Source organism: Corythoichthys intestinalis, chromosome 12 (assembly GCF_030265065.1).
Source record: "Corythoichthys intestinalis isolate RoL2023-P3 chromosome 12, ASM3026506v1, whole genome shotgun sequence".
Lineage (NCBI taxonomy): Eukaryota > Metazoa > Chordata > Actinopteri > Syngnathiformes > Syngnathidae > Corythoichthys > Corythoichthys intestinalis.
Window position 1 is genome coordinate 52,494,816 of NC_080406.1, and position 24,791 is coordinate 52,519,606.

The window sequence follows — 24,791 nt, forward strand, 5'->3', positions numbered from 1 at the left end:
GTCATTTTGGGAGTTGAGCTCACTGTCTAGCTAGGATTTAGCTCCAACGTCTTGCCGAGGACAGTACAATGACATATAATACATGTTTTTGGATACTTATTTTGAGATTTAGGGGTGTTTAAAGGGTATAATCCGACTTAAGTGGAAATTCGGGTTATGTCACCAGCGTAGGAACGGAACTCGTTCGTAACCTAGGGACTACCTAGACTGACACTCTTCCCTGTTTCCTACATTCATTTCCACATTTTGTTGATGTTTTCACATTTTGACCACTGAGCTCATGGAGAGGCACTGTTTAAGTGGCTAGCGCCATCTAGTGTTATACACTGAGGAGTGCAACAGAATGTTGGTTGAAAATAAGCTTCTTGTGCTGGACATAATCAATGATATTTTCATAATTCGCTACGGGCCAATACAAACTGGACAGCGGGCATAGTTTGAACCCCCCTGGATATCATGATCAACTCTGCTTGGAGTACTTGTTGCATTATTTTTTCTGAAATCTGGTGTTTTATAATTAAAATATACTATAATTAAATAAATAAATATAATATATTAGTTTTATCTGTATTAGTCCCATTAAATTTGCTTTATTGACTTATTACATGAATAAAAAAACAGGAATATTATTTTGAAGTGGTTAATTATTTATAATAAAATTATACATAGCCTAAAAATCACTATATATTCATCATATTGTTTTATTTTTGATATAAGAGAAAATATGAATCAGCTATAGATGTATGTAAAATTTATTCTTTTTATAATAAACCCATTTTCAGTTTGGATTATTTCTGACGAATGGGTAACTATGCTAAATATATAAATCTTTTATAATTTTATATTCTAAAATAATTTAGATAAGATAATATTCAGTTTAAATATCTGTCGGTGTTAAAGGTCAGCCCTTAAAGGAGAAATGTAAGCCACGTCGTGGTCAAAGAATACAGTGAGTCAGGGTGATTGATTTGGGGCATGGGGAGTCCCTTTCGCCCCCCCCCCCAGCCCCCCCCCCCCCCCCCCCCAAAAAAACAAGAAAAAAAAAATCAGCGGTGAAAACTCTGTTCCCTGCTCCCTTCAGAGCTGCTGGATTACAACTGTTGCTGTTCACACTACAATTATTGACATACAATGGTAAATTTTAATAACGTTATACTGAGAACATAGCCAACACTATTGATTGCATGGGTCTTCAGTGATTCTCATGCGTGCATATGTTCTTTTTTATTGCCATACTAGCAAACCCCATTGACTCGCTCTAGCTTGGCCACTCTAGAGCCCTGAAACTCAAATATCTAACATACTGCACGGAAGTTCTTGAAACCCATTCCACAGACTCATGAACCCCCTGCTAACTCGAAGATGAAGCCTAATGTCAAAAATTCTTAACTTCCCCTTTAACCTGAAAAATTTGTCTGTCCTTGCTTATCTAAAATGTGTACATGTTTTGTACATCCTGTCTTATTCTTCAGGATATCACTTTGGTCAAGTCCATGAAAAGTCCCCCCAGTGGCGTCAAGCTGGTCATGGAGGCCATCTGCATTCTGAAAAAGATTAAGGCGGATCGTGTTACAGACCCTGGTAGTGGCAAAAAAGTTGAAGACTACTGGGGTCCTGCCAAAAAGCTCCTGGGAGACCTCAAATTCCTCCAGAGCTTGCGCGAGTTTGACAAGGACAACATCCCCGTCAGCGTCATGGCCGTCATCAGAGAAAGGTACATTAGCAACCCAGACTTCGTACCAGAGAAGATTCGGACGGCGTCCACCGCCGCTGAGGGCCTGTGCAAATGGGTTTGCGCCATGGACAAGTATGATGGGTACGTTCAAGACTTTGGCATATGTGTCCACCAAGTTTTAAAATGTCAAACATCCTTAATAGTAATGATTGTAATACTTTGGACTATTGGAGGAAAAAAATCTGCGCCCCTTGTCTATTCTCAGTGTGATTATATGGATTTGAGAAATTGACTCGTGAGATGTGTGTCCTGCAGTGTGGCTAAGGTGGTTGCTCCCAAGAAGGAGAAGTTGGCGCAGGCCCAGTCGGAACTGGAGGTGGCCATGACGGTCTTGCAGAAGAAGCAAGCTGCCCTCAAAGAAGTGCAGGATCAAGTGGCCAAACTAAATCAGATTCTGGAGTCCAACAAAAAGAAGAAAGTTGAACTGGAGAACCAGGTTCTGTATTTTTGTAGCTGCTCGCTAGTGTGCCGGCCATTTAAGACATTGTCAGGCTCGAGCTTTAGCTAACCTTGCATTCGATTCTTTCTTGGTCCTACTTCTGCCAATGGTTGCTTCTAGGTGGATTTGTGCAAAAAGAAACTAGAGCGCGCCACGCAACTGATTGGCGGCCTCGGCGGCGAGAAGACACGCTGGAACGAAATGGCCCGCATGCTTGGAATTCTCTACGAAAACTTGACAGGGGATATCCTCATCTCAGCAGGCATCGTGGCTTACTTAGGAGCGTTCACTTCCAGCTTCAGACTGGTAGGCAGCCACTGAAAATTGATGTATTTTGGGGGTCATAAACACCAGCACTCGGTTGCCTCCAGAAAAGTTGGAAATAAATTTGCAGCCAACAACTGATTGACATGTAATTTGGTAGACTTGTCTCATATCGGGAACAGTTGTCACAGATTACTTGAAAAAGTAATCTAATTACTGATTACTGATTATCACCTCAAAAAAGTAATCTAGTTACTTTACTGATGACGTCATTATCAAAGTAACTAAGATACTTTCAAAGTAATTTATCAGTTGCTCTTTACCAATTTTTCTACTTTTGTCGCCTCAACATAAAAATGACAACAGAAAAATGTCATCGCATGTAATTGACTTTCCGACAATTTAATTTAAAGGGGAAAATAATAATTTTTTACGTAAGGCTTAATTTTCGAGTTGGCAAGGTTTAATTAGTCGATGGAGTTGATTTCAACCACCGTTAACTCGCGCTAGCTTATTCCCCGCCGGAGCTCTCAAACTGACAAGTAACTGACAAATTGTATGGAATTTGTTGAAATCAACTCCACCGACTAATTAAACCCCGCCAACTCGAAGATTAAGCAAATGTCAAAAATTCTGAATTTGGGATTGGGGTTAACAGCATATCAGTGCCAATGTAAAACAATGCAAATTGACTGCACAATAAGCAACAACACACAAATGAATTGCACAGTGCAATAAACACAAAGGTGGGGGCGGGCAAGGATGCGCACGCTCAACCTGGAAGTACGGCGTACACACACGTGGTCAATTTGGCCACAAAACGTGGTGGCAACTAAGCACTTTACACTCAATCGGACTTACAACACATACCGTGATGCTTAATGAACACATAACCTCACGGCATAAATGTGCAACATGAATATGATGTAAACAAAGCTTGCCAACTTGTAGCGATGACTGCCCGTTGTTGCAACGACAAAGCTACGAAATGGCCGCGCATGTAGGGGGTCCAATGTATTGCTGATACACTCCAGAATGAAGGAAAAATACTCACCTTCATTCATGGATATACACAGCGTATTTTTCGGACTATAAGTTGCAGTTTTTTTTTCATAGTTTGGCTGGCGGTGCGACTTATACTCAGGAGCAACTTATGTGTAAAATTATTAACATATTATGATATCATTTCACATTTTATTTTGGTGTTTTGGAGAGTCACTAATGGTTTGGTAAACTTGTTAGCATGTTCTTTATGCTATACTTATCTGAATAACTCTTAATAGGTATGTCCACGTTTGCGTTCTGCCTTTGGCAATGTGTGTTTAATTGTATTATTGACTTTTTTTATATTGAAATGCATGCTTTTAGTTTGTGGCGCTTTTACGCCCACGTGGGGGCGCACTCGCACTTTTTTACGCAAAGAAGAGTGCTCACACACCAGAAGAAGACTTGACAGCAACACAGCGTCTCTGAGCGAGCGAGTGAGAGAGAGAGAGAGCGAGAGAGAGCTGCGAACCTACGTTCATTGTTTATGCTTGTAAAATATCTCTACAGAGGCAACACCTGGGTGTACCATCTTTTCTGTTGTTGTTGTGTGTTTTCCACCTGCGATCGGACACTTGGAGCCAGTTGTGTGGTTGTTTGAACGATGTGCTAATGCTAGCGAACGCATGCAAACCGTTTGTGGCACCTGATTATTATTTATTTATGTTGATGCAAACCTGTTTGGTATCGAGGGCAAAATTGAGTCAGCAAATTATACGGACGTCCAGCATCGTCATTTGGGAGTTTAGCTCGCTGTATTGCCAGGACAGAGCCGTAGCGTCCTGGTGAGGACAGTATATTCGCATTTTGTTGTTCATCATACTGTACACTTATTTAGCATGTTGTTCTCTTGTATTTTTATATTAAATTTCCTTTCAAGATGACATATCTGTTCTATGTGTTGGATTTTATCAAGTAAATTTCCCCCAAAAATGCGACTTTTTTTTTCCTCTTCGTTGGGAATTTTATGGTTGGTGCGACTTATAGTCCGAAAAATACGGTACACAGATCAACATTCCGTCGTATTTCTCAACACTCAGCTTGAATGTGCCTTGCCCACGCATTTCTCTGTCCCACACCACTGAGTGTGTGTGACTCGAGACCAAAACAGAAAGTAGCGGTGAATGGTTACCATGGAAACATGTATCGGGGACCTTTCTAGCATTCATTCATTCAAAATGCTCTTTGTACATGACTACGATATTCTTCATTGTACATACATTATGAGGCAATAACAAAATAGTAACGCACAGACACTAACTTCTACTAAGGAAACTAACTTCAGTCAATCAGTCAATCAGATTACTTGTTTGGATAAATGAACGCGTTAGATGACTCGTAACTGAAAAAAAGTAATCAGATTACAGTAACGCGTTACTGACAACACTGGTCGGGACAAATCAAAAAGTCTAAAAAACGCCAGAAATCTAACTTGACCTCATTTTGGCTTGGATAGACTGTTTTGTGTGTATTGCATTCGGAGTGGTCCATAGAAGAGCTGCCAGCATAAAATCAAGTTTGCACTGAAATTTCACTGTCAGTGCACTGCTAATGCAACAACATTGTCACTTGCTTCTCAACAATTTATATGTTGTTGGACATCTGTTTCAGTTTGGGTATTGCATTTGCAATATTTCCTCTGTTGGATTACAGCATTTTTGCACTGTTACATCAATATCGATGCACAAACTGTCATTTGCACTGTCACATCAAGGTTTCAAGGATTGTCTCATCAGTTCACATTTACATGTTGATGGTGAGAAAATAGAACTCAGGTTCCATTTTAAAAGCCTATATAAATACAAAGTGCATATAAAAAAACAAATTGGAGGTATTGCCTCCTCGACAGCCACCCTCCGCAAACATGTTTTACATGTCGGTTGGCCCGCCTCCTCTAAGCCGCGGGCCGTCTCGCTTTTCTGTAGCCGAAATATTCCCATACCAGCGATTTCGTTTTATTCGATGGGGGAAAAAGTTCAGGAGTTTCACTTCCTCCAGCTATCGTGTAGCACAGCTGACTCAATGACACTGAGCAACAACCGGTGGGGGTCGGTTGAGCCTTGCACCTGCAAGCGAGAGATTTCTCTCTGCATTTTCTAGACATAAAAATATCGTAGAGATGGCATGACGTAAAAATTTTGCGGTTTTGAAACCGCGACATTTTCATACCAAGGCATACCTTGAAACTTAATTGGCACATGTCTAGTCGTTAATTATATGCGTGTATGTAGAGTAAAAATAAACGAGATTGGATGCAATTTTATTTTATTCCAACAGTTTGAAGCAGGCATTTTGTGTAAATGCAAGATCTTAATGAAGTCCTACTTGGGAATTCATCCGAATTTGTCCCAAATGCAAGCAGGAAAGAATATGACAAATTGGGTTGTGTTAAATCGTGCTTAATTGCTTTAATTAACAGTTCTGTCTCCTCCTGGGAAAAATATGAGCTGGTGAACTTGATCAGATGTGTATTAATTATCATTTCGTTTGTTTCATGTCACAGGAAGAGCAATTGAGAAAGGGGAAATACAGTTGTGCAATGTACACAAGCACATAATGTTATGGATGATAACATGTCGGCTAAACCAATACCGTATGTATTCGCTGTTCTACAGGAGCAGATCAGTGAGTGGTCAAGCAGTTGTAAAGAGAAGGAAATTCCCTCCTCATCCAGCATTACTCTCACGGCTTCCCTGGGTGAGCAGGTCAAAATTCGGGCTTGGACCATCGCAGGCCTGCCGACAGACGGCTTTTCCATCGATAATGGCATCATTATCTCGTGAGTAGCGGAGTTCTCGTTTGGGTTGCGGATGAGCCCAACTCATCCTTTGTTTTAGTAATAGAAATGAGCTACATGTTCAAATGGTCACCAATTAAAAGTGGGCCACTTAAAAACAGATTCCCACATTCCCTATGAATAGCTTTGTCTTCAACCAACCATCATGCATGTTTCTGAAATGTGTTGTGTATTGATATTCAATATGTTACCATTTCACTGTTTGCGTGTTCGTGTGTGTGTCTTTGAACAGAAACGCCAGGCGTTGGCCTCTGATGATCGATCCCCAGGGCCAGGCCAACAAATGGATCAAAAACATGGAGAAGGTGAACAACCTGGCAGTCATTAAATTGAGTGATCCCGGCTTCGTTCGCACCCTGGAGAACTGCATTCAGTTTGGAACACCAGGTGGGGGTGATGTACTCAATATTCAGTATGCCTTTTGGTATACCTCCCTTGTCTTTTTGTAGCACAGTGGGGCACAGTTTCTTTAGCTTCCTTTTGGGGGCAGTATTCACCACTGGGATGAGATTGTATTAGGGGTGGGAACCGTATGATACGATACGATTTGCAATCAAAGGCTCACTATAGCGATGACCTTACGATCGATACGTGGGTCAGATAAAGATTCTAGGATATTCTACAAAACAACTAATGAACAGAAAAACAAGCAATTCCGATTCTTTTGCTGCGAATTGGAATGAGTTTATCACCGTCAGTGGCATCCAGTGGCAGGCAACGAGTTAATTTTGGGATATTTCACGTCATTTCCTGTCGATTTTCGGTCTCTTCCTTTTCCTTTTGGGGCACTTACACGTCACCTTCTGTTGATTTTGGGGCATTTACATCTTACTTCCTGTTTTTATTGGGTTAGTAAAAAGGAAGTGACTCAAGAATGTTCCCAAATGAATGGGAAGTGACCTAAAATCAAAATGTAACAACAAAATGTATGAACAGTATGTGAACTGTAAATGCCCACATGACTGGCTGTGAATGCTCTGGTTTCAGTGCCATTGACAGTGCTAGATGTCCAATCCAGTCAAAATTAATTGGATTTCTGGCATTGTCAATGCCAGCCAGTGAGCTAATCTAACTCACCAATCTAATGGAAGATTTTGGTAGCATCCTGTCACTTCCTTTTTTTTTTTTAAACAGTGACACCTTTTTAAAACGATATACAGAGGTGGGTAGAGTCGCCAAAAAAATTACTCGAGTAAGACTAGCGTTATTTCTAAATAATATTACTCAAGTCAAAGTAGTCATCCAAAAATTTACTGAAGTACAAGTAAAAAAAGTGTTGAAAGGAATACTCAAGTAATGAGTAACATTGTGAGTAAATGCTTACTGGTTTCTGATCTTTTTTTTTTTTTTAATAATGGTGCATTTTTTTTCTCAGTACAACTTCATCTATATAAACTGTTATTATTATACTCTACTATCAACCAGTGGTCCCCAACCTTTTTTGCACCACGATCCGGTGTGATATGGGTAGAAAATGACAGTAAATATTAAAAATAACATGATGGGGATAAAAACGAACCTTAAGTGCAGTGAAATGTAACTCACCATACGGTGAATCAACCTTTTTTAACAGCAGCCTATCCTAAAACTTGATGGCAAATCCTCGGTTGCAGGCATAATGAGCTATTCTCCACTCGTGAAAGGTTTATTGGCTTCGCCACGAGGGATGTGTATTTGCTTTTGTTGCCTTGTTTGCTAGGTTTTAGCCACTTATTATGCAGAATGGACTTGGTTGTAGGCTCCTCTTCAGGCTCAGCAGGTGGCCTTTTCCCCGTAAAACAGCTGCCCAAAGACGTCGCCGCCCGCAGCACACACCAACACCAGCTAACGTTACTGTTTACAATGTCTGACGCTGAGCGTGCTAAGTGTGCAAACACCCCAATAATGGCGGCCAACCACAAGTGTAACGTACACACATCTATACTCAGACTCGGCTGCAGAAAGAAATTACAGGGGGGGCATTACATTTTTTGGAGGGGTGGGGGGGCACACTTCAACGTTTAGCCAATTTAGCCTGAACAGTGGCGTTTTTACCTGTTATATTACTTGTTTATGATATCAGTCAGTGAAACTGCAGGGGGTGGCAGCGCTATCCCTTCATGTTGACTTTTGGCTGCGTCTTTGTAATGGTTTGAGTTCGTCTTAAGTTTCTTGAAAAAAACACGGATGTCCATTCCAATTTGAATTAGCAACGGAGGAGCCGCTCAATCGCCATTTCTATTACCGAAATAATCCTTATCCAGTAGCAGTACCCAATGGCCGACTACTCGGCCCGCCCCCCTTATCTGTGATTGGCTAGACATTGCCTTCATTCGCTGATCAGATTGGTTGAATTGAATGACGACAGATCAAGATAGGATGAATGGAGCAGTGTTTTTCAACCTTTTCTAAGTCACGGGACGTTTTTACATTGGAAAAAAATCTCACAGCACACCACACCTAAATGTTCCAAAATTATTTTCTTTACAGTATATTTTATTATAAAATAATTTCTCATTATTTATACTTACTCAGTGTGAAACTTGAGCCTGTTAAGATGAACACAAAGCCAAAAAACTGGCAGGAATCTTCTTCAACAGCTCTGTCTCTCTCGGTTTTTATTTTTAATTTTTTTTTAGCAGTTAGGCTTGAAAAACTCAGAATTATCAGACAGGGGGACTTGAGCAATGTCTTTAAGCACATCAGGGCTGGTCATCTCGCTGACAATGGCTTTGCAGGCAGGTAGTATTAATGTCTCTGCCACATTTTGGGACTTATTGGATTTAGCAACAAAGTAACTGGCTTTCAGGGCTTTCTTATTTACCTTTGTAGTTTTTCTCCAAAAAGTTAGCCATTTCTCTGTGTTTTCACAAAGGCAAACAAAATAGTCTATCGACTTGTTCTGAAGCGGAGGGCGTTCATTTGGAGATGACGTTTAAGCTTGTATGGCACCATGGCGCTAGATAGCTGCTCGTGTCGCGTTCAAGAACTGCTCGGATTTCTAGCCATCACCCACCTTGCTGTCCTCAATAATGTGTTGGAATAAAACACAGAGGGAGGATTGAATGTCGTCACATATGGATAAAATGGAAAGGACACTTTTGTGTATATCGACACTTGACGAGTTAAATGATGAACAGTAGACATGCTGGGGTCAGCATTGTTGCGGAGAGCAAGGTGGCTGATGGCTAGAAATCAGAGCAGTTCTTGAACGCAACACGAGAAATGCCTCGCTCATCTGTACACAACCGAGAACTTTTTGCCTACTCCTTCCTTCCTACTGCAACTTTGCCCGACGATGTTAAAAAAAAATCGACATTGGATAATTTCTCGCGCACACCAGAAGATCTCTCACGGTGGCGGCACAATCAGTTGAAAAACACCGGAATAGAGGGTTCGTCCTCTCCGTGTGTGTGTGTGTACTTTTGTGGAAGATTAAAAATAAAAAAATACACAGTACAGTCTAATCATGCCAGGGCGGGCACAGCAGTCTCTCATGGCGGGCCTAGCCCCTAATGCCCGCCCATGCCGCCGGGTCTGTCTATACTGTTAGGTTTAAAATACCTACTGTGAGGGTCCGGGACCCTATTAAGGGTCAAGAGATACCGGATTACTCCTCTGTCCTAACTTTAATCGTGTTCGTTACTCAGAAGAGGGGTATACTAATAATTAAATGCTAATCTAAATAAAAGAGTCACAAACCTTGATTTGCAATTTGTTCCGAATGTATTGATTCCAGAGACAAAGCAATCGACAGTTACAGATATCTGGCTGATAGTTCTCTAGTCTGAGCAATTACAGAAAAGCAGAAGTATCAGTAACTTTCAACAGCCAGGCACTTTTCTTATATACTTCATTCGTAAGATAATTAGCCGTGATGAGCAGGTGTACAGACGAAAAAGGCACCTCCGGTCCAGACGCCTAGGTCAGCCTGTGGCGCAACCTATGTCCCCCTGTGACCCTAGCGCCCTTCCGCTAAACAATACGTACTTTTCCTTGTGTTATGTTTAACCGGGTTTGTGGCCCACTTATATTATACGGAAGTAAATCAAGCAGAAGTATTGAATCTTCACCAAACTTCAGTAATTTACGGTTTCACTGTGACTGCAAAACAGGGTTCTGACTATTCTACTGCTTGAACATGAAGAGGAAAGGGCTATTAAGGTAAATCTACTTATAGACAAAAGATAGTGTGTTAAACGTAACTGAGAATAAATGCGAATAAATGTGTAGGATAAATGCGACTAAATGCGGCTAAACAGGGTGAAATTAATTACCTCTAACAAAACTCTGAATAGTATAGATGTGGCAAGCGGCTATATTGCAGTCGTTAACACATAGACTTCACGATTTGGCGAGACAGCTCCTACAGATATTGCGCCATGGCTTCCTGTACGGGGCCGACCAGGCAGAGCGTCGTGGGAGCTTTCACTGCGATAAACTCAAACACGCTGTGTTCTAACGCCGGATTTAGCTGGAAACAGACGTAAGTTTTAGTGCATAAAAGCAGGCAGGAGTGTCTCAAGAGTAATTTGGTCGAGGATTCAAGGTAATTATGATATAAAACAGACCCATGCATGCGCTTTGAACGTTGTGAACAAAATTGATGGAAAAAATTTACATAACTTTAGCCAGAAATATTTACGTAAAATAAATGATAACTGCCCGTTTTTTTTGCTTTTAACCAAGAATCTGGCCTGTTTTATGTTCATAGCTATAGAAATTCGGGGATTTACGTATTTATTTACAAGAAATTTCCACTTAAAAAGCTTTTTGTTTTGTGATGGCCGCCACGTTGTATTTTGTAGCCAAACACAATAGCTCAATTTTACATTCAGATAGATCAGGTAATTTTTGGCCAACTGTCCGTATTTTGGGAAAAACACTAGTAATTCAGACATTTCTGCTTCCATACAAAAGAAATCGGCTTTTTGAATTTTATTTTATGTAACATTTCAATCTAAAAACAACACAGGCAGGATAGCCGGTAAGACATGCTGAGGCAATAGTGACCTCAGAATTCAACCTGAATAAGTTTTGATTGTAATATAGAAAAATGCAAAATTTGCTTTTGGTGAGACAAGATGATTCTGCATGCTTTCCTCAAGTTATTTATTAGTTGTTGAAAACTTGTCAAAATTGCACTAAATAAAAAAAACCTTATATGAGATGTTAAATATTGCTATTGATCCTGAAAGTATAGGTGATTATCTCTGCATTTGGTGATTTTTGTGTATCTAGCGTAAAATCTGAGAATATTATAGCCATTTTAAGTTGTGTTATACTCGGATAAAAATTAATTAATCAGGATGTTATTAGGGAATGACTTTGAAATTTTTTATGCCGCTGCTCGTGGAGACTTATATTGCATATGCCTGTTTTGGATTTAGGTCACTAGCGGCTTTGGTTTTGAATATATTTGAATTTTAAGTTTTTGAAAATAGGCCCCTTTCGGAGCGGCCCAATGCCCCATTTCCCGTCAACTGATGGTGACGTCTATGGTTAATAAATTATTCATTATTTCTATATGGCCCAGTAGCAATTGCGCCACGGACCAGTACCGGTCCCGGGCTCGGTGGTTGGAGATCACTGCACAATATGACTAATGTGGTCAACAGATCAATACTTTGCTTTAAAACTACCACAAGAAAACACAATGCTTACCCAATCCAAACGAAAATACTAAATTCCCGCAGGTTTTACCTGATGTGTGCATGCGTGTGCAAGTGCACTGGGCGTTGGTAGGAAGTCTAGCATGGGTAGAAGGAATTCCAGAACACCGGCTCTACCAAAGAGGTGTCCCCTATATATATTTTTTTTTCAGGGAGTTGGCAACCCCTGGGTGTGCCCTCTTTTCCAAAAGACTCTATTAGTCATCCGTGAGTCTTAATAGTTCTACTCATTTTCCAGTTCTACTCTTTATTGCTGGACAAAATGTAGCTTACAAAGTCTTTTTATTTGACAGATAACATCCAACTTAGTGGCTTCATAAGTGAGGCATGTGTTGATTACGAACACAAATGAAATATTAACAATAGCATGCACTGGCCTAGTTTATCTAGCGAGGCAAAACTCGTCAACCTCACTGCCGTCCGTGTCTTTGGATGCCACTTAAAATGCTTTGCGGGCCACCTAGAGGCATTCTGTCATTTATAGATTGTGTTAATGTTTCCAACACGAAAACAGCATTATCATACTTAATGGGGCTCTGCATGAATATTTATACGATGGCAAGCATTTGTAGTAATTTATTTTGTGCTGCTGATTGCTCATTAGTGTGCACGAATGTGAAAACTGGCATGAGAGACAGGTTGAGATTTTTTAATCATAAATTACATACCGTAAATTCCGGACCATTGAGCGCCCCGGATTACAAGCCTCACCCAGTACATTTTTAAAGGAAAAAGCATTTTGTACATACATAAGCCTCTCCTGCCTATAAGCCGCGTGTGCCCACATATTAAACTGAAATATTTATAAAGAAATACACAGTTTTCCAAGTTTAAATACCATATTTTAACAAATCGGGTTATGATACAGCGCGTGACTTACAGGTAAGGGAGGTGCGGAAGAGCAAGAGACATGCTGTCGTTGTTGTTACGGGTGTGTCTGTGTGTGTGCGTCGGCTGCTAGAGGCAGCAGTCGTGTGTTGTTCGACGAGTTTCCAAAATAAAGAATTGCAACCTAACTTAACGGGTTACTATTTGTCATCGTTACAATACCTTAACTTTTCTTTCCAAACAGCGCCAGCAACACGGCACTTAGCTGACTCTTCAAGCTCACTCCTTAGCGTGTCGTCCTCTTCATCACGCAGCAGACCGGTGTTCTGACAAAATTTGCAACCCATCAAAAATTGCTACCTTGCGGGTTTTGCGCATGCGCGTAACGTTAAAAATGGCCGCGAATGCGGCAATTCCAAAGTAAACACTACAAACTTTCTTTAAAGAAAGGAATATTTACTTAAGTTTGATCATGTAAAGACATGTACAAAAGTTCTCAGACACATCCTACCATGTTAGCTGCACACAGTAACTGCACTCTGCGCTCTCACTGTTAACAACTTTGCCGCGTCGTTAAGTATTAATTTACGCCATTTTCGTGTTGCACATGTATGTTTATGATGTATCTAGTTTTGTTAGCACTTTGGATAACACTGAGAGTCCAATTGAATGTAAAAGCCACAAAAGCTTTGGGAGCAAAATTTTATAAGGGAGCAAATTTTGACAGAACACCGGCTTTTCGAAACCCGTTGGTGATGGTGGATTTTTTTTCACGCTGCTCCACGCTGTCAGACTTTTGCAAAAGTTGCTCTTCGCATACAACCACTTTTGTAAACGATCTGACCCCGCTGGCCATCCAAGCCTTCAATTCAACTCGGCACATCATATCCATTTCTTCTGGCATGATGCGGATATGCTAATTCTTGCCTGGCCAGACTGTTCTCCATGTGTTTTTCAAACATGTTGAATAAACTCCGCTCTCCTCGTATGTTTACTTCCGCGCGCAAGTCCCTCGTCCCGCCCGTCGCTGATTGGTCCACTCCGCTGTCTGTTTGCTGTGGCTTGCTCCGCTCTGAAAATTTTATCCGCTAAATGGTGGCCATACTCAATAGCTGGAACAGCGGTGAGTCTGGAGTACCAGGCTATGCTAATTCTACTAATGCACAAAGATGAGGGTCTGCTACTTTTATTCGTGCACAAAGCACAAACTTAAAATACGGGTAAGAGTGCCAACTAGCATCTTCCTCGACACACATATTCCACGTGTCTTATGCTTGCATTTTATGCTCGAGCGCTCCTGGCGGTCGTTAGAAAAATTGATAAATTGGCCGCATCATTGCATACGCCGCAAGATTCAAAATGAGGGAAAAAAGTAGCGGCTTGTAATCCGGAATTTACGGTATATCTATATCTGTATCTGTACTTGTATATAAATAGAACATTGTCATTCATTTCCTATGAACACAGTTGTACTTAATGTTTCTGGGAGTGTCCTAAAGGGCCGTTTACATGATGATGCTGCGACACCAAGAAACAACGATTGTATTGTGGAATGGCCTTGCCTTTACACGATAATGGCGAAAACGGAATGTGAAGACAAAAACTTTTTATTCCGCCCTCCAAATTGGAACGATTCGATTGCGAGGATTGCTCCCTAACCACATGAATGGAGCGCTCTTACTCCGATAACGTCATCACTTGCACACATCACTTTGGCATGCGCAGTAGCTGCTACCAAACATTCAAAACAGAAAATATGGCGGAACGTTCACTTTAATTTACTGTTTTAGAAGGTTTTTAATTTAAATATTTTTTATGTTTGCATTTATTGGGCCTTTTGAATCAGAAGGAAGAAAAAAAAACGCGTGGACGCCATTGCATTGAGTGGGCAGGTATGTTGTCTTCAGGGCTGAGGAGGTTGTTGTCAAAGATGTGCATCATTGGCTGTCGCCTTGTAAAACTGCACTGCCCCCATAGCCTGGCATGAATACTTTTTTTCGTTTTCACGTGGAATTGCAAAATTGTTGGAAAGGAGACGGAACCAAGATGGAACCATGTAAATGCAAACATGAAATGTATCATATAGGGATGTCCCGATCCAGGTTTTTGCACTTCCGATCTGATACCGATATTGTTTTGCACTTCCAATCCGATACCGATACTGGCCGATATCGATACCGGCCTATCTGAGCATGTGTTAAAGTTTAAAGTTATTTAGCCTCCTTACTTAGTTGTCAGACTCATGTTGAAAAGGGTTTTAGTACTCTTGATAACAACCAGCCAGCTGAATTAGGTGAGTCTGAATAACACACAACGGTAACAAGGTAACAAGAAACTGACCTGTTTATTCAGTGACTAACACAAAACATTATAAATAACAAACAGAAATGGCATAGTCAGTCAGTAAAACGTGCAAATAATATTGTAAACTGTCTTAAAAAAGCCAAACACACAAACAACCTCAGTGGAAAATCCCACAAACCCCCCAAGCTATTAGATGCTTTTAATGTTTCGTGCATTAGTTACAATAATTGTATAAAAAGCCTCTCAGGTTTGAATAAACGACTATTTCAGTATCAAGTTAACATTTTAAAACAGTAAATAAAATACTCAAGTCCCCATTCTGTATCAGCAGCTTTAAACTACATTCAATTCATTTAATTTTGCGAATCAACTGTTAAAGTTGTTAAAATTGCTCCCGTTAGTCCATAATTTCCCTTCTGTCTACTTTCGACATGTTAAAGTTTTAAAACTGTTTTGAGGATAGATTCAAGTGAAGATTTTGCCGATTTAGGAGTATTTTAGATAAAAAGTTAATTAGGTTCGCTTGGAAGGTTCACAACAGCCTACTAGGGAAGTCTCCTGCTTTAAGATGGAGGCTGTTTACTAACGCATGTAGTTTTCCATACTTCGATGTTGCTAACGCCGTCGAGTCTGTCATCTAACATCTAGTTCTGTATTCATATAATAGTCTGTCATCTAGCATCTAGTTCTGTATACATATGCTATCTATTATCTACAGTAAAACAATGTTGATGTAGTTTGTAGCGGCTGTCAGCAGCACTCAGGTATTCTTGTGTTTTTTTATCCAGTGGCATGAGTTGAGCTAAAGCCGTGAGTCGAGCATTGGCATTACCCAGGTCTATGACAAGCATAAGGTTTACTCTCGGGACGCAATGCGGTCCGTTTCTCATTGCATCCCGAAGACCGTGCTGTGTATTAGTTCCGCTTTACTTGAAATATTTCAATAATCGGAATTTGGATGTTTGTGAATCGTTCTCGAATCTTCCACGGCCGAATCGCTCAAGGTTGTAATGACGGCTGGGCATGTTGTACCGTGGTTCTAAGTGTTGGATGGTGCGTCTTTACTCACAAGAATAATGGCTCGTCATCCAGAATGAATTCTTCGGCAATGACTCTTGTTATTCCCTGGGCTTTGGGACTCTCGAGTGCCAGTTTGTCACGCATAGCAAAAGTTTCTGCCAGTGTTAGTTGCGTAGGACCTTTCTTTTTGTCTTCGGTTTTCTTAACATACTCCTTATATTGTTTCTGGTGGTATTTCGCTAAATGCTTGATTAGGTTGGTTATATTAAAACTTCTTACAGCTTTACCACTACGCTTGACTTTATTGTGGCATATGTTGCACTCTGCCTCTTCATCTTTGTCGTCCTTTAAGGTGAAATGATCCCACACAGCTGACATTTTTACCGATAAAGTCTCCCGGTAAATTGGGAGACGGTAATATAGTGTTTTGAAGGTGTGCCGTAAAATGCGGATGGGATTTTAGGGAAACCGAAGCAAAAACTGGAATGGATTATGTAAATCGGTGCGCTGGAAAACCCGGACCGGACTTAAAAAAAAAAAAAAAAAAGGATCGGAAGTCTGAATTGGAATTTTTCCGTGTCGGCCGATCCGATACCGATGCGCATTTTTTTGCCCATATCGGCGTCCGATCCCATATTTGGATCGGATCAGGACATCTCTAGTATCATATTCTCAGAGCATCAACATGTAAACAGCCCCTTAGATGGGTTAGATTTCTGTTGGCCTCTATTTAGTGGGGAAACGTTAGTGAAGGAATCTGACCTTTTAGCCAGATTGCCGGAATCGCGTCAGCTGAAGTGCCGGGCCGGCGGAAACCCGACAACTTGGGCAAAAGGCCAAACCTCGCGCTTTCATCTTAGTTTTAATCCCTTGTACTTACTCCATTTTGAAAGCTGGAAAAAGGTTTCGGAGCAAAAGTTGACCATTTATTCAGGTCGACAGCGATCAAACAGTAAGGCAAACAGAAAATAGTCTCAGGCGAGGATTCAGGGTCACCATATCACATGTCAACAAAAGGTTCCCGAGAAAAAATGACAATGCTTAGTCTTTTTTAGGGCTCTCGCGGGTTGTTGGCAGGACGAATGGTGTGTTTAGGATAATCTTTTATCGCAGTTCGGGCTGTTTAGTTCGTGTGTCACCGTTGCTGGGTCATGGTTAATAAGGCAACTGAGGTGGGAGGTTGGGCCTGCCTTGACGTCTGAGAGGCGCCGAGCTATCAAACTTAGTTCTTCTTGTTCGTGGATGTTGCTTTGGTAGGCCGGGGTGTCTTGGCCCAATGAAGAGATGATTGCGTCTTTTCCTTTGCTTATCAGGCGAGGGCTGGTAAGCCAGTCCGCTTCACTGTGTCAATCGGCATGGAGTATAGTCTGCTTGTTTCCTTAAACTATTGTTAAATACTTTATTATAACAAATATGTTAGAATAATGCAAACTGTTATATGGTACCTACTAGAAAAGGTACTATCTCCTTCATTAGCATAGTAATTCCCTGATTGTGGAGGCGACAGCGTCATCTTTTGGGCAAAAGACGCATCTCTTACTTGCGATTACAATGTCGCAGTTGGCTTTCAAACTTTACAGTTTCATGTAAAAATTTAAATGTACTGTGATGATACGCTGTGGCTTTGAGTACCCCACAACAAGACGGATTTCAAAAGAATGTACAATTCTCCAAAAATTTTACTAAGGGATTCATTTCGGCTGGATATTCATACTGTAGCGACTGTTTTTTATCATGTGTTACGCCCGCAATGGTTCATGGGTAGGTCTGGCAACCAAGACTGAGAGTGGTGATTGCTCTTGTTATGTTCTGGTGTTTTATGTTCAGTAAAGTCACTGTATCTTGGGATCGTGCAGTGTATGGGGCAAAAGAGCAGCAATTGTGAAACATAGAAACATGTCTCATTCTTTTCCACGTCGCTCGTCACCAGGGCCGGCCCAGCCTATACGCAGACTATGCAGCTGCTTAGGGCCCCTGACCACCAGGGGGCCCCAATCTGGCAATTGTTTAATTAGTGTTCTATTTTGTTTACTACAGTTTGCTTTATTTGACTTTTGTGAGTTTTGAGACTTGATTACAAGCTTAAAAAAATAAAAGTTCTTCCTTAACTTCTTTCTTTCCTCTTTTAGAAAAAGGTTTGGCGCTATCTACTGTAAGTACTGACAATCATTTGGGGTGAGAAGTTTGAAGTATGCAGTGCAACAAAATCTGATTAATATACAAAATATGGACGTATGGGTTGGATTGCATGTATGTGTTGCACAGTACACTGTGACGAAATGGTGGGCCAAAAATATGGGCCCCTTTGCATTATTTTGCTTAGGGCCCCCAAATGGCCTGGGCCGGCCCTGCTCGTCACAATACTGTACACACTGATGGAAAAGTGATTGCGCATTAAGCCCTTTATTGTGTCCTTTTACTATTAATACATTCCAACTGCATCTCAAAGGAAAGCACAGTGAGGCAAATAAGTATTTACTCATCCACTAATTATGCAAGTTCTTCTACTTGAAAAGATTGGAGAGGCCTGTAATTGTAAATATGGGTAAACCTCAACCATGAGAGGCAGAAAGTGGAGGAAAAAAAAACAAAAAACAGAAAATCACATTGTTTGATTATTAAAGAATTTATTTCCAAATTAGAGTGGAAAATAAGTATTTTGTCCCCTACAAACAAGCAAGATGTCTGGCTGTCAAAGAGGTCTAACTTCTTCTAACGAGGTCTAACTTGCTCCACTTGTTACCTGTATTAATGGCACCTGTTTTAACTCATTATCGGTATAAAAGACACCTGTCCACAAACTCAGTCAGTCACACTCCCAGCTCCGCTACCGCCAAGACCAAAGAGCTGTTGAAGGACACCAGAGACAAAATTGTAAATCTGCACCAGGCTGGGAAGACTGAATCTGCAATAGGCAAAACGCTTGGTGTAAAGAAATCAACTGTGGGAGCAATTATTAGAAAATGGAAGACATACAAGACCACTGGTAATCTCCCTCGATCTGGGGCTCCATGCAAGATCTCACCCCGTGGTGTCAAAATGATAACAAAGCAAAAATCCCAGAACAGCATGGGGGGACCTAGTGAATGACCTACAAAGAGCTGGGACCACAGTAACAAAGGCTACTATCAGTAACACAATGTGCCGCCAGGGACTCAAATCCTGCACTGCCAGACGTGTCCCCCTGATGAAGAAAGTACACGTCCAGATGAGACGTTACTGGGTCTTTCAGCATGACAATGATCCCAAACACACAGCCAGGGCAACAAACGAGTGGCTTCGTAAGAAGCATTTCAAGGTCCTGGAGTGGCCTAGCCAGTCTCCAGATCTCAACCCCATATAAAATCTGTAGAGGGAGTTGAAAGTCCGTGTTGCCCAATGACAGCGCCAAAACATCACTGCTCTAGAAGAGATCTGCATGGAGGAATGGGCCAAAATACCAGCAACAGTGTGTGAAAAGCTTGTGAAGAGTTACAGAAAACGTTTGGCCTCCGTTATTGCCAACAAAGGGTACATAACAAAGTATGAGATGAACTTTTGGTATTGACCAAATACTTATTTTCCACCATGATTTGCAAATTTAAAAATCAAACAATGTGATTTTCTGTTTTTTTTTTTCACATTCTGTCTCTCATGGTTGAGGTTTACCCATGTTGACAATTACAGGCCTCTCTAATATTTTCAAGTGGGAGATCTTGCACAATTGGTGGTCGACTAAATACTTATTTGCCCCACTGTATGTATTATCTGCCATTCGGTTGTATGATGTTCAAGTTACACAAACCCAAACAAAGCTGTGCCATACTGAAAGTCAGTGGTGGATGAAGTACTAACTTTTGTATAAGTACAGATACAGGAGCAAAAAATTACCTAAGTACAAGCATCTAAGAAAAAAACTACTCAAGTAAAAGTCAAAAAGTACTTGCTTTAGAATTTCCTTTACTCGTAAAAAGTAAAAGTACTTTCTCCTGATGCAAAAATGTGATATGAGATCTGAGTCTATATGTAAAGAAAAGAACAGAACAGAACAAGCAATAAAATTGCTCTCTCAACGGAAGCTCAACAAGCTCCACTTTTAGCTTAATGGCGGATTGCAAGCAACAACCAGGTGCATACTAGAGCATGAATCGGGAATGGATTTTCACTCCTTTTTCTTCCCGCTCCCAGAGAGAAACTCCTATTCCAAAAAGTTAAAAGTAAATTTCATTACGTCCCACTCCTGCTCAATGACTCCCGTCTAAATCTTAGTCAAAATTACTCCCAACTCCTCCTTTTAACACAGGTGAAAATCATCATTTATTTAGGTGTTCCCACTCCCTGCGGGATTTCCCAAAGTAATTCATGCTCTAGTCTAGTGCATACCCTCACCTACTTAACAAGAGTGTGCAGCACCCACCCATCTGAAGGTGCGCTGCTCGCTGTTGGTTAAGATCTCGTTCACCTGCCTAATCTTACTTGTACTCGTGTTGCTGCCTGTAGAGCTCAATTACGGCATCGTTTCACAGGGCTTATCGATTGCGCCAGAGGAATGAAAACGAAACTATCAATTCACAATGAGGAAAAAAAACAAAAGCAACGTGTAATGCAGGTGACAATTTGAAAAGTGGTCAAGTAAAAGTACAGAAAAGTAAAATGTTGTAAAATAAAAGTAAAAAGTACCACTTCATATTTGTACTCAAGTACAGATACACAAAAATGAACTTAAGTACAGTAACAAAGTAGTTTTATTTCGTTACCTTCCACCACTGCTGCTAGTTCACACTCATACAAAGGATACATATTGGACTACTAGTGATTGGCTTGTTGTTAAATTCACACTTGCTGCAGTAACAGGTGCTTCTGAGACCCAACTATTTTTATACAAGCTTTTAAAAAGTTGCTTTTCTATAATATGTCTGCTTTAAACAGGACTGGTTCTTTATGAAGTTAATTGTTTTTAAGTGAATCTTTTCTCTTCTAGTTCTGTTGGAGAATGTTGGTGAAGAGTTGGACCCTATCCTGGAGCCTCTGCTGCTCAGACAGACTTTCAAACAGGGTGGCGCCATATGTATCCGTCTTGGCGACAGTACTTTTGAATACGCGCCCAACTTCCGCTTTTATATCACCACCAAGCTACGTAACCCTCACTACCTGCCCGAGACCTCCGTCAAGGTATGTAGGGAGGCCTTATAAATAGTTTTCTATGCTGTATTTACTATAGTACGGCATTTTATTTAGTTAGTATGCTTAACCGTCTTGGTGCCAATTCTTCACACTAACTTGACATGTTATCAGTCTGATGATATTTTAGTTTCAAAGCCTAAATCTCAACTTTTGGGAAATGTGAACAAAATTTTAAATTGATGCACATTACCTAAGCATTATTTTCATCTGGGGCCATGCATAGGGCTGCAACTATCAATTATTTTTCTATAATCGACTAATTGGACAATTAATTAAACGATTAATTGGATAAATGTCACTTTTTTCAATTACCTTCACAATTTAACTTGGAAGTTGTTTTCGGTATGTTGTAAGTAACAATAAAGACAAAATGGAAGAATATTTCCTTCAAAAACAATATTTTATTGCAACTTCCTGACTTAATTGTAGTCTAAAACTGTACCGTTTTAAGTACATAAAACTTGTAAAAGTTTTTAATAAAGGTTCTGTGTATAAAACAAAAAGAATTTCTCAATACATAATTCAAACAAAAGCCCTGTTCATTCAAATTTTAAAAAGTCCTGCTGATGGACATTTTTGATTTTTTTTGTTGTTGTTGTTGTTGTGGGCAAAGTGCTGATATAAATTGTGTCAAAGACTTATTTATTTTCTTGAAACAAACTTAACAACAAAATTGAATAAGGATAAGGAAGACTGTAATGAACCGGCTTTCTTTCTCAAACAGTTGTTCACTAATACAATCCAAAACCAATTTCAAAGCAAGCTCTCTTGTATGACAGTTTACAGTTTGAATGGGAGTTTGCGTTGAAATGAGACTCTAAGCTGTTATATGAATATATTTATGTATGTGGTTTCTTTATAAAAAGAAATGAGATGACTTTACTACCTAACAATGACTCAAGTGCTACTATGCTTCTCCAAAACACAATAGAAACGGACACTTAAGACTCTGATTTGCATCATCGCTAACTGGCTTAGTGCTCTGTGCTAAGTAGTAACATCTCATCAACAAAGAATACAAACAATACAGTTGGCTACATTTACTCACCTCTGACGTAGGCACGCTGGATCTAACAACACACACGACTCAAAACAATCTAACTCTTGCGTAAATATTATTGATTCATCAATTAAACCTGTGATTAGTAGTGAACGCTCTTTCTCGCTCTTGCTTTAATCACTGGCTCGCGGGCAGCCTCACATTACACATTGGGTGACAACTTCCATAAGGTTAAAATGGAGGACATATTTAAAAAAAAAAAAAATCGGACAAGCCGTATATTATCATCAACAATAAAGTTTTGCACGGTTTAGAGATCATATTTGTGTTACTTAATAATAAAAAGGTCAAAAGTTAAAGGTCAAACCTTTTTTTAACAATTTATTTAGTTCACAGTACTAGCAAGTTTTCAAATTGCAACGTGCTCAAGAACAAATCTTATTTTGAAACGGTTTTCTGCCAAAATATCCTAAATGGCAAAACTTCCTACCAGTGCACTTTTTTCTTTTTTTTTTTATTGAGTCAATTTTGACCTTTCCGTTGCCTCAAAATACTTTTGGTGTGTGTTTTTCTCTGATAGCTTTTAAGCATTGTGTTTTCTTATGGTAGATTAAAAGCAGTGTTTATCGTAGTGTATCGTAGTAAATTTAAACCACCCTTATTTGATATTAATACACTTAAGTATTTTCTTAAGGCATTTTTGAGTACGTTATTACTTATTCCTGTATGCATCCAAACAAAACAAGCTGAAAGCACACGGTAGTACTTAGGGTGTCAAATTCGCCATTGGTAGATGTTTCGCCTGTAAAGATATTTTGGCAGAACAGTGTTAACAAGGAACATTTGTAACAAACAAAATTCTTAAGAACAAGAATTTTTTACTTAAAAACAATATGAGCATTAAACTGTTTAAAAGAAGTAAACCCTTTCTAAGAGGAACAACCTTACGAAGTCCAGCTGTAGTTATTTTGTTATACGGATGCGATGAGAGTTGCAAAATGTTTTCAATGTCGACACACCTGCTGCTCGCTTCGTCATTTCATGTCTCGCCCTCTCCGTGTGACGTTCTACGGCTGCTTTGCCCCTGATGCTCACGTCCACGTCACACCTGCAAAGCGTGTAGAAACCGTGGAACGAGTCTGGACTGCTTTTGGCGAGGAATCGTGATCTTTTGTACATTCAATATTAGAAGCTGTCCGCCGTTTTGGCATGTTTGCTAGCACTGTTTTTTAAAATCTCGGCAAGCAAATGATGTCATCAGATACCCACACGTGAAGCTTCGTTTACATTTTATTGAACAAATGATGTAGGATGTTTTAACTGAGGCCACTGTTGGCCAATCACAGACCAGTTGTGACAACTGTGGGGCTGAGTTGCGTCACATAAACTGAACTGCAGCCTATTTTCTTTAAAAGCCGGACAAATAGCATCCTGCTCTTAGGTTGTGCCGGACGCCGGACACATCACTGAAATGGCTGTGTGTCCATCCTAAAACTGGACTGGTGGTCACCCCTATTACACTAAAAAGAAGGACCCAAACAGGACTGGTCATAGCTGCCGGCAAAAATCGAAATTAAATGCGTTGGCAACTGATTGATTTTAAGTCCTTTAATCGATTAGTTGTTACAGCCTTAGCCATGCAAATATTGTACACTTGTCTATTGAGATAGGACTGACCCAGCTTTTTCAAATGTCTGTCATTATTATTATTTCACTTTTTAAAGTCTATCTGCGACAACTTTAAATCGTTGTGATTTGAGTGAGGGAGCCCAAAACAATTTTCTCATCTGAAAGTACTCTTTGGCTTTCCAACTAATAAACACCGATGCTATCGTTGTTGATCATTGCGCTCTAGGTGACCCTGCTTAACTTCATGATAACCCCAGAGGGAATTCAGGACCAGCTGTTGGGCATCGTAGTGGCTCGGGAGAGGCCCGACCTTGAGGAAGAGAAACAGGCTCTTATCCTTCAAGGAGCTGAGAATAAAAGGTATAGTAGATTGGAACCCACGCACATTCAGGGTTCACTATTCATAAATTAACAATTCATTTGGATATTTTTAAAGCTTTGGATCCTTCCCATATACAGGTAGTCCCCGGGTAACGACGTACCCAACTTACTTTACGATGCAAGAGTCTCATCTGCCATTCTGTCTCTATCATTTTTTTAATTCTAAATGTTGACTTTTATTTTGTGTTCATGCTTTTATTTTGGCGCTGGGAGTATAGAGAAGGTAGTACTAGCACATGCGAGTAAGAGCTCATTTTCACACAAAGATGAACATATTTGCGCACACGAAGAAGAGCGCACTTACAAGGAAGAGCGCATTTGCGGCCATTAAGAAGTCGCGGTGTGGTCAAATTCTTGGGTTGAGTTTATGTGATTGTTTACGATGATGTGCAGACTGATACATGCCAATCGTTAATCATCATTTTTCAATGACTGATGAAAAAACAGAGAAATTGGGCTTTTTGTGAAAGCACACATTTCAAACATAACTTTGACTTTAGCAGAGCTATTTTTTGCTTTAGTTACATCCCAAACAT

The 24,791-nt window shown here is 40.2% G+C and overlaps 1 protein-coding gene across 3 annotated transcripts in view; it reads left to right on the plus strand.

Moving 5' to 3' along the window:
• Positions 1–24,791, plus strand: part of dnah7 (dynein, axonemal, heavy chain 7) — a 213,468-nt gene that overhangs the window by 130,688 nt on the left and 57,989 nt on the right. For all 3 annotated transcript variants that reach the window (XM_057852777.1, XM_057852775.1, XM_057852778.1), the window contains 7 exons: positions 1,473–1,816; positions 1,991–2,171; positions 2,295–2,480; positions 6,098–6,261; positions 6,512–6,666; positions 21,043–21,233; positions 24,101–24,234. In XM_057852777.1, the coding sequence (XP_057708760.1) occupies positions 1,473–1,816; positions 1,991–2,171; positions 2,295–2,480; positions 6,098–6,261; positions 6,512–6,666; positions 21,043–21,233; positions 24,101–24,234 (1,355 nt within the window). The remainder of the gene's footprint in view (positions 1–1,472; positions 1,817–1,990; positions 2,172–2,294; positions 2,481–6,097; positions 6,262–6,511; positions 6,667–21,042; positions 21,234–24,100; positions 24,235–24,791) is intronic.